Source organism: Bidens hawaiensis, unplaced genomic scaffold, assembly GCF_021521415.1.
Source record: "Bidens hawaiensis isolate Kalapana, Puna unplaced genomic scaffold, B.hawaiensis_p1.1 tig00017353_1, whole genome shotgun sequence".
NCBI classification, from domain to species: domain Eukaryota; kingdom Viridiplantae; phylum Streptophyta; class Magnoliopsida; order Asterales; family Asteraceae; genus Bidens; species Bidens hawaiensis.
Window position 1 is genome coordinate 205001 of NW_027492628.1, and position 13790 is coordinate 218790.

Consider the following 13790-nt stretch of genomic DNA (forward strand, 5'->3'; position numbering starts at 1 on the left):
TTATTATTATTATAATTATTATTAGCTTTTATATAGCTGTTAAACTGTGATCTTATTATTAATATTATTATAATTAGTAGTAGTTTTTATATAATTGTTAAACTTTGATTTCCTTTATTTTGCTTCATACACATGTACTTAGAGTCGAGAGTCTCTCTGGAAGCCACCTCTTTATTCATTTGGATAGAGGTACGGTGTGCCTACATCCCACCCTCCCCAGACCCTACTTATAGCTTTGCTGTCGGTGGGATTTTACGGGGCATGATTGATTGATTGATTTATTTATTCATTTTTAAATTTGTTTAAAATTTAAATTTGCTTTGTAATTTATAAAAATAATTAAACTATATTACAAAACCATAAATCCACTTAAGTACAAATTCTTTACTTAATAATATGCATTATAAAAAAACTTAAACGTAAAAGTTGTGAAGTAAACATAAAAATATACTATAAAAATTCATGTATTATTTCGGGTATTAGAAAATTGTTATCGGGTATCGGGTATAACCGGGTATGGGTATGAGGTATGACCGGTTTCGGGTATTTACGGGTATAAATCGGGTACGGTTCCGGGTACGGGTATTAAGCTCAAAAAGCATACCCTATCCATACCCTACGGGTAGGGTTGGTTCCGGTTTCGGGCATAGAATACCTGGGTATAGAAAACCAGTTCTGGATTTTTTTTCGGGTCCAATTCCGGGTACGGGTTTTTTGTGCACCTCTAGTCACTACCATGAACAAATTTAGTGGGCTAACAAACATATAGGCATGCCAAGTTACCAGCCCACATGTAGCAAAAACCACCTTTAGAATTTTATAAGAACTACAAACATGCTACTTCTAAAATGGTCTTTCTTCTAAAAGGAATAACATGACACCTTGTTCGACTCGGACTTTTGATCAAAAACAACTGTTTATCACGATTACGGTAACAATACAATGATACAATACCAAGAAGTTAATACTAAAAAAGATGTAACAATTAACAAATAGCTAACAAATTGGAAGAGGAACACCATTCCACCCTTCAAGACATTCCAACAATGGATCAATCAATCTTCCTTTGCATATCGCGGTGAACACCTTATCAAACTCCTCTCCGGGCGACGTAACATTCTCCCCAGTCAGGTACCCGGTCCCAAGCTCTTCCCTCACAAACCGGTACAACGGGTATGACCTACACGCTTCAATCCGGTTAGCAATTTCCAAGCCACCGTTCTCAAAACCGCTTCATACATTGTCCACTTCCTTTGGCAAAAGGGCTTTTAGCTCCTCTTCAAAAACCTCAATCTTTTGGAAGATTGAAGTACTTGCATCCTTCTCTTTCTCTCCATTCTTTAACGAGTGATCGACAAGAACTTGTCGAAGCTTTTGCATCAATGGGTACGTCGCGCTACAAGGGTCGTCGATGTATGCAAAAACATACTCTCTATCAACGACTCGAAGCAAGTCCTTTTCACAAAATCTCGACGGGTGAAGCTCGCCATTCACGCCCATGGTTAGGACCTTTTTCGCTACATGGTTCACCGTGTTCTTAACCGTGGCCTTCAAATTCTCCTCCAAGTGCCTTAAGTCTATGGCTTGGCATAGAGCTACCAAGTATGTAGATAACATGAGCTTTAGAATATCAATAGCTTCCGCGGTTTTACGTGACGAAATCAACCCTAAAGAGTTCACATCTTGATTATGTTGTTCCGCACTTTGTACATGGTTTGTCACCGGGTTTGCAAGAAACTGAAGCTCGGAACAATAAGACGCCATAGCAATTTCCGCACCTTTAAACCCATAATCCAAGCTAGGATTCCGTCCACCCGAGAGATTCGAAGGCAACCCATTATTGTAAAAATCATTCACAAGCTCGGAGAATTGCGCAAACATGAGTTTCCCAATTGAGGCAATAGCCAAACGCGTGTTGTCCATGGACACTCCTATAGGAGTCCCTTGAAAGTTACCACCATGTAACGCCTTGTTACGCGATACATCAATCAACGGGTTGTCATTAACCGAGTTAATCTCTCGTTCTATCATTTTCGTCGACGAACGAATGACTTCTATTTGCGGACCTAGCCATTGAGGCGATGTCCTTAGGGCGTACCTGTCTTGTTTAGGCTTTTGCAAAGGGTCCATTTCATGAACCTTTTGCGCGGCCTTAACGTAATCACTTCAGTCTAGAATGTATTCCATTATCGCAGCCGCCTCGATCTGTCCCGGATGGTGCTTCAATTTATGCCTTAAATGGTCGGTGAACTCGGGTTTTCCTTGCATAACCTCCGCGAATATCGCGGACAAGACTTCGGATAACAATGCAAGTACATTAGCATCAAAAAGAACCATGGAAGCCAACCCGGACCCAACCGCGGGTACCATTAACAAGTGCTAGGCCTTCTTTAGGTTGTAACTCAAAGAACCCGGTTTCAATACCGGCTAAAGCAAACGCGGTTTCCGCGTTGACAGTTTGTGTGTTCGGACCGACGGCTTTGGAGTTGGGGCGGCCGGTGAGGAGTCCGGCAATGTAGGAGAGTGGGACGAGGTCGCCTGATGCGGTGATGGTGCCACGTAAGGGTATGCATGGGGTGATGTCAGCGTTAAGGAGTTTGGTTATGGCTTCTAAGATATCGAAACGGATGCCGGAGTAACCTTGGAGGAGGGTGTTGATTCGGACGAGCATGGCGGCTCTTGTGGCGGTGTGTGGAAGAGTATGGGATGATTCCGTGCCGTTTCCGAATATTCCGGCGTTTAAGAATCTGTGAAAAGTCAAAAGTCAAAAACAACTGAGTCAACTTTAGATTTTTTTTTTCTTTTTTAAGAAAGTCAAAAGTCAAAATACAAGTGAGTCAACTCTTGCATTGTTTTAAATTATTTTTTTTTTAGAATTACGGACTTGAAGTCTTGAACCCTTACTTGAAAGTTGAAACCTCTTTAACTCATCAACAAATCATTTTGAATGAATTTTTTTAATGGAAAATACATTTAAGAAGCCCATTTTAATTTACTTTTATTATTTATAAAATATAATGTTCAAGCAAAATGTTCACTCACATGTTTTTCTTTTAATATTTGTTATATATTATATTTTGCTTTTCTTAAACGGTTATTTTTATAGATGTTATGTATGTTAAAAGAAAATAAAAGCAGTTTCCGGAAAACCAAGCAAATGTGTCTATTTATTAAAACTTAAGAAAAAGTTTATAAATGATTTTCTTTTTAAATCCAAAAAAGATTAATATCCTAGTTGGCATCTCCAATGATGTGTTCTTAGGAGGTTTGAATCTTAGACTATCCACTATCACAACCCAAACCAACCTAATCATTTATTAAAAAACTAATTTCTTTCTCTTCCACCTATACAACCCAACCCAATTCAATATTTCACTCACTATCACAACCCAACCTAAACCAATATTTTATTAAAAAAATATGCTTCATTTTTTATCAAATTTATATCAAAATGTTCAATATTTTTTTATAAATAAAACCATGCTGTTACATTTTTTTTAAAAAATGTTAAAAATTGTAATTTTTATAAAAAAACCAAGTTAGATGTAAAAGTTTGGTTGCAAACTTGGGTTGCTAGAACAACCTAGGTTGCAACCGGTTGTGGACAAAAATGAATTTACAATTATTTAATTAAAATGTTCTTTTGTCATTTTATGCCACCTTGCAACCGGTTGTGAGAAATGGTCACCATAATGGATAGTCTTAGGTGGCTCCTAGGTGAGAGAGAGAGAAGAGGAGAGAGAGTGAAAATGGTTTGGAATTTCAATATAGTTTGTAAGGTGTGTGAGAGAGAATGAAGGAGTGAGAATGAAATAGGATAGAATTTGAATGAATGATTAAAATGTTTGAATTTCAAACCATCACCAAACATTGGAGATGCTCTAATGCATATATGTTTCCTCTATATAAGAGATTAATAATTCAAATCATGAAAGGTATTTGCGTAGATGGTTAATAAATTAGGAGAGTTGTGAAAGATTTTAAAATAATTAAATGTTTATATATTTTCATGGTCTTTATATATTATCACGATCCTACAAAATATATTTTAAAAATTGTTTCTTTAGTTTTTTCTAGAAAAAGCACTTTAATAATTGTTTGTTTAAAAAGGATTTTTTTTATTTCGATTTTTTAATTTATAATTTAAAATAAATGTTAAATATAAAAAATTGACACATATTCATAATATAAATCTTTTAATAAAAGCATTATGGTATGATTGAGAAAAAACCTGGACATGCTAATGTATTGATTAAAAAGATATAATCGTTTAATTGAAAAGAATAATTTTAGGTTTAATGTGTTATGCGTTTGTTTTAGAATAACCTAAAGGCTAGGGGTACAAACGAGTCGAGCCGAACCGAGCCCAAGCTCGACTAGGCTCGAGCTCGGCTCGTTTAGCTTACGAAGAGCTCGAGCTCGAGCTGCTCGGCTCGCATCGAGCTATATTTTTAAAGCTCGAGCTCGGCTCGTGAATGGATTTTGAAGCTCGAGCTCGACTCGTTTACTATTTATCAATTATTTTTTATATAATTATAACTATTTTATATTTTTTTCTATTATAATTTTACGTATAAAAGAATATATATTATTCAGTTATTTTTATTTATTTTTTCATAACATTATATTTATTAATTAATAATTATTAAATATATATTTTAAAAAAATTATATAAATGACAGGCTCGTTTAGGCTCGCGAGCCGGCTCGAGCTCAATAAGTAAAGCTCGGGCTCGGCCTCGTTTATTAAACGAGCTTATTTTTAGGCTTGAGCTTGGGCTCAGCTCGGGCTCGATAAAGCTCGGCTCAAATGAGCTTTTTAATGAGTCAATCTCGAGTAGCTCGCAAGCAGCTCGGCTCATTTGGACCCCTACTAAAGGCTAAAGATATGTCCATACTAATTGATAAGTATTTTCAAAATCATGCATGTTTAAATAAGTTTACTAGCAACAAATTTTAGCAATTTATAATTTGTGATCTAGTGATAAGATGCTTAGGTTTTTCCGTGGAGACAGAATTTCAATCCTAACTTATATTACTTTTAATAAATTAAGACATAAAGAATTTGAGATAAGGCTTATGCAAAATTTTTAGTTCGAATCTCGAGTCTATCCGAGTTTTCGTCTCACCATGTGTTACGTTAAATAATTTTGTTATTGTGGTGACACAACGACGGTTAAGTGTCAACTGGTGATATAGTTTTTCGGGAAGAATACTCAAGTCAAACTATAATGCCAATAGGCTCGGTTAAAACAATATAGTTTGACCGGTGTTGAGCAAACGGGACTCAACAAATTTCAGGGGAAAAATCGAATTAGTATATAGATGCTATATTTCTATTTTTAGCCGGCCGTTAGTTTGTGACTTTGTAGTGTAATTAGACTGAGGGGTGTGGAGGCTTTAGTGGGAGCTCCAGCAGAGCCAAGAACCAATAATATTATGACGTGTGGCAGAGAGAGAAACTGGATAAGGGGGTGTTGGAGCCCCTGGTGGAGCCCCTGGCCTCTGGTGTGGAGGGGCTCCAGCGAAATTTTTTTTTTATTTTTTTATAAATATATTCAAATAACGTATTATTAAAAAAACTCATAAATTATTAAAAAAAACACACATTAATATCTAAAAATAAAATAAAAATTAAAGTACTAAAAAGAAACATTCTTCTTATTCTTCGGCTTGGTCTTATTCGATCAACCTCTTTCGGATACGTTCCTTTTGCTTTTCCATTAGCATTTGATCGACTGGATTTAGGTTACTGAAGTCGGTTAGTGCGGTGACGACCAAAAATCGTCGTTAAGATAATCTGAATCAAGGTTTGGGAACCAATTTCCAGCCATTTTTTTAAAAAAAAGTTGAGAAGATGAATTGATTTTGGGTGAAGGTTTGAAGTTTTGGTATAAAAATGGGTGAAATGGAGTATAATTATATAGAAATATATATATATATTTTTTGTTTTTTTCGGCTTCCCGACGGTCCAAAAAACATCAAAAGGTGTGCTCCTCTCTCTCTTCTCCCGCTAACCGGCTCACGCCTGTCTTGTTTTTCCCGCTAGCGCCCCGTTAGCGCCCTGCTAGCGCCCCTGGTGGTGTGGTGTTAGCGCCTGGGGGCGCGAGCGGAGGGGCTCTAGCGCCACCATTGAAGCCCCACACTCCTCAGTCTTACTGTTGTGCGAAATTACGGTTGGGTCCAGATCTAAATTCGTGGGATCCGATCTACTGGTCATTAATGAGACACGTGACGCGCTGTTCGAGGCCAACTTATCCTTTCTTCGTGAAACACGAATCCCTCATAGACAGATGTCATCATACAAACAAATACACAATCTCTCTTTTTCATTACACTACATTTTTTATGCCTTAAATTATCTAATCGTATATTATATAAATATTTAACAAAAGAGTAAAGACACCAAAGTGCTTCCAGTAAATAGCTTTACTGTATCAAGCTGTATAAAAAAGTTCCTCTTAACATATAGATCTAAAAACAAAAGATAAAAGTCTGTATAAATTAGCCTATAAAATAATAAAGGTAACAACACCGTTTATTGAGATACAAATTTATATAATAAAATTTTATACATTTCTATATTTGAACGATTCGAATCACTCATCAAAAAGTAATCAGCTTAAAATGTAATAAAATCGTTATTTTTAAATGATTTAGAAAATATGCATATTCTAACGAGACTTTAATGGGTATATTAAAATTGTTAGTAAAACCTTTTTTTTAGTTTCTTTGTGAAATTATACCGTTTATTATTCATAACTCTAGATTAATATATCACAAAATTGTTCAATAAATATACAAAAATATGTATTTACTTTAATAGTTACTCCGTATTTAACTTCTTTCGTTGAACATTAATTTAGTAAGTCAAGTTTCGGTGACTTAAAAAAAATTAACAAACTTTAGTGATGTATGCTTTGTGCCTTTGTTTGTCATGACTCATGAAACGTATAAATCGATCTTTAGTTTACTTTGTCAATTATATCTATACACCAAATTAGTACTTGTAAAATAACGAATTAAGGTTTGTAAACAATGGCGAAGCTTGGACATAAATGTCGAGGGGGCCGGACTCAATATGTATAAAAAAATTCATAAACTAGAGGGGCGTGAGCTCAAAATTTTGGTCGAAAACGGGTAAATTTACACTATGTGTAAAAATTTTCGGCCGGAAAAGTATAAATTTACACTACCGAGATAAAAATCGGAGGGGCCGGGCTCAAAATTTCGGTTAGAAACGGGTAAATTTACATTATATATACAAATTTTCAGGAAAAAAAAGATAAATTTACACTAACGAGCGAAAAACGGAGGGGGGCCGAACTCAAATTTTCGGTCATAAACGGGTAAATTTACACTATGTATAAAAATTTTTAACAATAAAAGGATAAATTTATACTATTGAGCGAAAAAACGGAGGGGGCCGGGTCCACCCCGGCCCCAACTAAGCTTCGTCCTTGTTTGAAAAAATATTGATTAAGGATTCTAGGCTAACGGTAGACAATGTGCAAATTTAAGATTAGTCTTAGATAACGTGCGTGCGTTTGCGAGTTAATTAGCCGTTCTAAAAAAATATTATGGAGTATATCTATACAACCGTGCAAAATCTTATGATAACAAGAAAATATATATCAATGTTTAATGTTATAAATTATACTTTAATTTCCTTTAGTTTAGTAAAAAGAAAAGTTTCATTTTTGGTTAGATTAATTGTGAACGTTTAGGAACTAAAGTATTAAACATATAGTATTATTATTTATGTGGTTAAATAGTAAAAATTAGAACATTTTGATATATAAGTTTGCTTTGATATAAAAAAAAAAAATAAGTATACCAAAACAGATTACTACTTCACATTTATAGCCTTAAATATAAAATAAAGAAAAAACTCTAACTTCCATGTAGTTTTTAACTTGACTTACTATAATTAGATCTTGGTACTTGAAGCCAGAGAAACTAGTTAAAAATATATACTGAGGCGAGAGAAAATATATTTGAGCTTTAAAAATATATACTTGATGAAAATGGGCTCTTCATCATGGATCATTTCTCTACCTTCAAGTAAACAATAAGAAAATAATATATATAGTTATGAAAATAATCATAAACATAATCAAATCACCTGATAAGTTCCTTTTGAAGAGCACCACCTTGCTTAGTCCTCCGGTGAGACGTGGCTCCAAACCCAGTAGTAACACCGTAACTATCCGTCCCTTTATTCATACTCTCCATAACCCAATCACTACTCGCCTTTACTCCGGCCCTGGCAGACTCAGCCAGCTCTACTTTCACATCACCAGTAGCCGCGATCCCAGCCACCTGGGACACAGTCAACGTCTCACCTCCTAACTTCACCACTGGCCTCCTAAACTCAGCCACCATTCTCTTCACCTCATCAAGGTGGCTACCGGTTAAAGCCTCAGCAGCCACACCCCAGTTCAATGGATCACCCTTAACACATAAGTCCACAGTTGCATTAACATTTGAATGCATTGTATTAACCTCGGATGTTAAACTGCCCATGATGTTCTAGTGAGTGAATGTTTTGTTTTGTTCTAGAGAGAGAAGGATCGGAGGGATGCTTGCCTAGGTTGAGGGTATTGGCTTATATTGAACATATGTCCATATATTTTATTATGGAGTTGTATAATATATTAAATGTTTTGTTTTAAATTTTTAGTTAAGTTTGCTATATATTTTATGGGTAGGTATGGTTTTTGCATTTATACCCCATTCTAGAAAACAAAAAGATATATATTATTGGTAGAGCAATGTGCAACTGTGAAAGTCTTGATTCATAATGGTTGAAGTGATTAATTGATTATTGTTCTTGTGGCTTGTATATATGGATGATATTTTTAACATAAAATGACTACTATATTTAAAATGTTAATTGTTTGTCTGACCAGTTTTTTCTCATGATGTTTGATTGTAGTATATAGATTGCTATATACTTTTTAATCATTAGATCGATGACAAGAATTTTAACCAACAAGATTATATAATGTGTCATAAATATCTCGTCAGAAACCAAAATGTCTTAGAAGTCAAAACAATCTTATTGAATGACAAAGAATCTTGTCGGAGGCCAAAAAAACTGGCCCACTCCGACTATTTTTATTAATAGAAGCTATTGACCTGACAGTCGTATGACACATGATGAATTTTGTTAGTTGAAAATATAATCGGCTAATGACTAAAAAATATACGAGTTGATAAGATTGAGAATGTACATTATAAAAAAAAGTCAAGTAAATATTTTATTTACTTTAAAGTTAAATCCGCATATTGATTATTTTCCCGTATATTTATGGAGTTGTCTAATAATTTAGTTTTAAATTAAATTTCCTATATATTATGGGTAGGTATGGGTTTTGCATTTACCCTAGTCTAAAGAAAAAAGGAATAAAAGAACAAAAGGCCTCTTGGTAGAGCTATGTACAAGTCTTGATTCATAATATATGTTGGGAACAAGTTACATGGTTTGAGTTAAGTAATTATTGTTCTTGTGGGTAGGAATATGATATCCGAGACCAAGTTAGTTGACTACAATATAGGCCGTTGATCTTGATATCATCGGACGGGTTTTAGTGTTCAGACGTGGAGGTGTTATGCAACGCCAGTCTGTATAAAAAAAAATAAATGATATTTAATGTTTGTGTGAACACATTGTGAGTTTGTTGATGGAAATAAATTAAATCATATAAAAACATTATATAATTATATAAAAGATACATCATATATTATTGAGGAAATATATTAGGTACAATATTGCTATTCACACATTAGTTTATAACGTACGTGTTGGACTTAGTGAAGTCAACTGAATCACTTTGACAACGTGGTTTGTGTGAGTTAAGTACATGCTATTCACACTTTGGTTTGTAACGTGTTGGACTTGTTGAAGTCAAATGAATCATTTTTAAAACCTGATTCTTGTAATGTTTCGTACAGGAGTTTGTTTGTTTCTATCTTGTAAGAATGTAATCTCTATTTTCATCAGTTTATTTGACATAACTGAATAACATAAACTCATTTAGGCACTATTTATGATTAAAAGAATATTTAAATTAGAACAATAAAGACACGAGTTTGAAAATAAGATCTGAAAACTTAAATGGAAAGGTTTTACTAGCCTATTAAGAAAATATGTTGTTTATCTTTAGATTTAGAGTACTCTAAACGCTCTCCGTCATATATTTATTATCTATAAAATATACGCCTAAGGCTATGCGGTGTGGATGCCTCAACACTGTCGATGGTGATGAGATTTTGCATGAATATCTCCATGCATCGGCGAAGGTCTAGAGAGAAGAAGAGGCAATGATGAATTGAGCAATGCAAGACAAGGTTTGAGAGACAACGATATTTATAGTTTTATACCTGTGTTGTGGTAAGGGGTGGTAAACGGTAAGTATACCACAAGGGGTATCAAACTACTAAACAAATGATATCCATGTGATATATAGCATAAATGGTTGTATTGATGACACAATATGCTAATACATTCATAACCATAAATATACATGGTAACCAAATTGTTTGATAACTCACAAAGAAGAAATGGTACAAGTTATATTTGAATCTCAAAATACCAACCAAAACATACAATGAATCCCAAAAATTATAAAGAAAGTATCAAACAGAAAACAAATTATAAACTTGATTCTAAGAGATTGAAAGAGGAACTCCATCCCAACCCTGAACACACTCTAGTAACGGATCGATGATTTCGCCTTTGCACATTGCTGTAAACACCTTATCAAACTCCTCCCCGGGCGAAGTCACCTTTTCACCGGTCAAGAAACCAGACCCAAGCTCCTCCCTCACAAACTTATACAATGGATATGATCTACAAGCTTTGATCCTGTTAGGGATTGCCAATGTACCATCTTCGTATGCAACTCGAACACCCTCGACTTCTTTAGGCAAAAGGACCTTAAGTTCCTCTTCAAAAGCACCAATCTTATTAAAGATTGAAGTGCTTGTGTTCTTCTCATTTTCACCATTGTTTAAAGCGTGATCGACAAGGACTTGTCGAAGCTTTTGCATCAGCGGGTAGGTAGCGCTGCAAGGGTCGTCGATGTATGCAAACACATACTCTCTATCGACTACACGAAGCAAGTCCTTTTCACAAAATCTTGAAGGGTGAAGCTCGCCATTCACGCCCATGGTTAGGACCTTTTTCGCTACTTGGCTTACGGTGTTCTTCACTGTTGATTTCATGTTTTCTTCCAAATGCCTCAAGTCAATAGACTGGCATAGAGCTACCAAGTATGTTGATGACATTAGCTTCAAGATTTCAACAGCTTCCGCGGTTTTCCTAGCCGAAATCAACCCTAATGAGTTCACATCTTGATTATGTTGTTCCGCACTTTGGACATGGTTTGTCACCGGGTTTGCAAGAAACTGAAGCTCGGAACAATAAGACGCCATGGCGATTTCTCCCCCTTTGAAACCATAATCCAAGCTAGGATTCCGTCCACCAGAAAGATTCGAAGGTAACCCGTTATTGTAGAAATCATTCACAAGCTCGGAGAATTGCGCAAACATGAGTTTCCCAATCGAGGCAATAGCCAAACGCGTGTTGTCCATGGACACTCCTATAGGAGTTCCTTGAAAGTTACCACCATGTAACGCCTTGTTACGCGATACATCAATCAACGGGTTGTCATTAACCGAGTTAATCTCTCGTTCGATCATTTTCGTCGACGAACGAATGACTTCTATTTGCGGACCTAGCCATTGAGGCGACGTCCTTAGGGCGTACCTGTCTTGTTTAGGTTTTTGCAAAGGGTCCATTTCATGAACCTTTTGCGCGGCCTTAACGTAATCACTTCCGTCTAGAATGTATTCCATGATTGCCGCGGCTTCTATTTGTCCGGGGTGATGTTTAAGTTTATGCGTCAAGTGGTCGGTGAACTCGGGTTTTCCTTGCATAACCTCTGCGAAAATTGCGGACAACACTTCGGATAACAATGCAAGCACATTGGCTTCGAAAAGAACCATAGAGGCCATCCCTGATCCAACCGCGGTACCATTAACAAGTGCTAGGCCTTCTTTAGGTTGTAGTTCAAAGAACCCGCTGTCCACACCCGCAAGGGTAAATGCCTTTTCGGCATTGAGGGTTTCCCCATTTGGCCCAACGGCTTTGGAGTTGGGCCGGCCCGTGAGAAGGCCCGCAATATAGGAAAGGGGGACGAGGTCCCCTGACGCGGTGATGGTGCCGCGGAGGGGTAAACAAGGGGTGATGTTGGTGTTTAAGAACTTGGTGATGGCTTCCAAGATCTCGAAACGAATGCCAGAGTAACCCTGGAGGAGGGTGTTGATTCTTACGAGCATTGCGGCTCTTGTGGCGGAATGTGGAAGTGTGTGGCATGATTCTGTGCCGTTGCCAAATATTCCGGCGTTCAAAAATCTGAAATACAACAATTTTAGTTAGCATTTATTTGAACCTCGTAGATAAGAGTGTTGTAAGTATTAAGCGAATTGTAATATTCGTTAAAAAGTTAAAAGGAAGTAAATATAAAGAAAGAAATAAATAATTAAGTGAAACAATATTTTTAAAATTAATTAACTTTTTAAATTCTTGTATTACTAATAACTAATTACTATTATTTAAATATTTAGGAGAACTTTACACAACAGTAGTTAAAGTTAAAATTACTAAGTGTTTCATTAAAAAAAAAACTTATTCAACAAATTTTGTTAAATTATGTTCGTATTCTCGAAGTTTGGCGCACCAAATTTGATGGTGCCATGGACTATCTTTAACCTCTTTCACTTTTTCATGATTGTAACATCTACTTATATATTAATTTATCATTTAAGTTCATGAATAACACGCACATATAATATATCTATTTTAAGATAACTAGCGAATACCTATTTACAAGTTGTTATTTTTAATTTCCACTTATAGAAGTCATGATACATGTACAAAAAGTAAAAACCACCTAACTACCACTCTTTAAATAATTTAATATTATTTAAGTTTGTTACGATATCAACACTAAATAAAAAATAAAATATTTACCTGATGAGTTCCTTCTGAAGGGCCCCACCGTTCTTAGTTCTACGGTGGGACGTGGCACCGAACCCTGTGGTGACACCATAACTATCCGTCCCTTTATTCATACTCTCCATAACCCAATCACTACTCGCCTTTACTCCGGCCCTGGCAGACTCAGCCAGCTCTACTTTCACATCACCAGTAGCCGCGATCCCAGCCACCTGAGACACAGTCAACGTCTCACCTCCTAACTTCACCACTGGCCTCCTAAACTCAGCCACCATTCTCTTCACCTCATCAAGGTGACTACCGGTTAAAGCCTCAGCAGCCACACCCCAATTCAAAGGATCCTTAATACAAAACTCAGTTGCCACACCATTTGCATGTCCATTCTCCATTTCAAACACTAATGTTAAACACTTATAACGTTGTATGTGTTTAAGGATGTGTTAATAGCTTAATATGAAGTTATGAACTTAAGGTGTTATATACTTATATTACTTATATATAATATAAAAAGAAATGGTTGTATATATTGAATGGTTGCAAAATGTGATGAGTAGAGGGTAGCTGAAGATTGTGGTTTATATAGAAAGAAAGTGGTGTGAAATGTGAATAAATTCTAAGGGGTGGTGGGTTGGGTGAGGATTAATCATGACCCTTGATTATATTATATGTGATCAACCATTAACGGTGAAGATTATGGTTGTGGAGAGGTGGGCCATAACGAAAGCAAAGAGAAGTAGTTGGCTATTGAACAACTGGCTGCCAATGTA

The 13790-nt window shown here is 35.8% G+C and overlaps 1 protein-coding gene and 1 pseudogene across 2 annotated transcripts; both read right to left on the reverse strand.

Moving 5' to 3' along the window:
* Positions 1-859: 859 nt before the first annotated feature.
* On the reverse strand, positions 860-8579 carry LOC143553718 (phenylalanine ammonia-lyase-like; annotated as a pseudogene). Its single transcript, XR_013138882.1, has 2 exons — positions 8125-8579; positions 860-2747 (listed from the first exon to the last, which is right to left on the reverse strand). The product of XR_013138882.1 is annotated as a phenylalanine ammonia-lyase-like (transcript).
* Positions 8580-10525: 1946 nt separating this feature from the next.
* Positions 10526-13556, reverse strand: LOC143553719 (phenylalanine ammonia-lyase-like). Its single transcript, XM_077043650.1, has 2 exons — positions 13039-13556; positions 10526-12420 (listed from the first exon to the last, which is right to left on the reverse strand). Exons 1-2 carry the CDS (start codon positions 13410-13412, stop codon positions 10671-10673), a joined length of 2124 nt encoding a protein of 707 aa, XP_076899765.1. The 5' UTR covers positions 13413-13556; the 3' UTR covers positions 10526-10670.
* Positions 13557-13790: the final 234 nt, after the last annotated feature.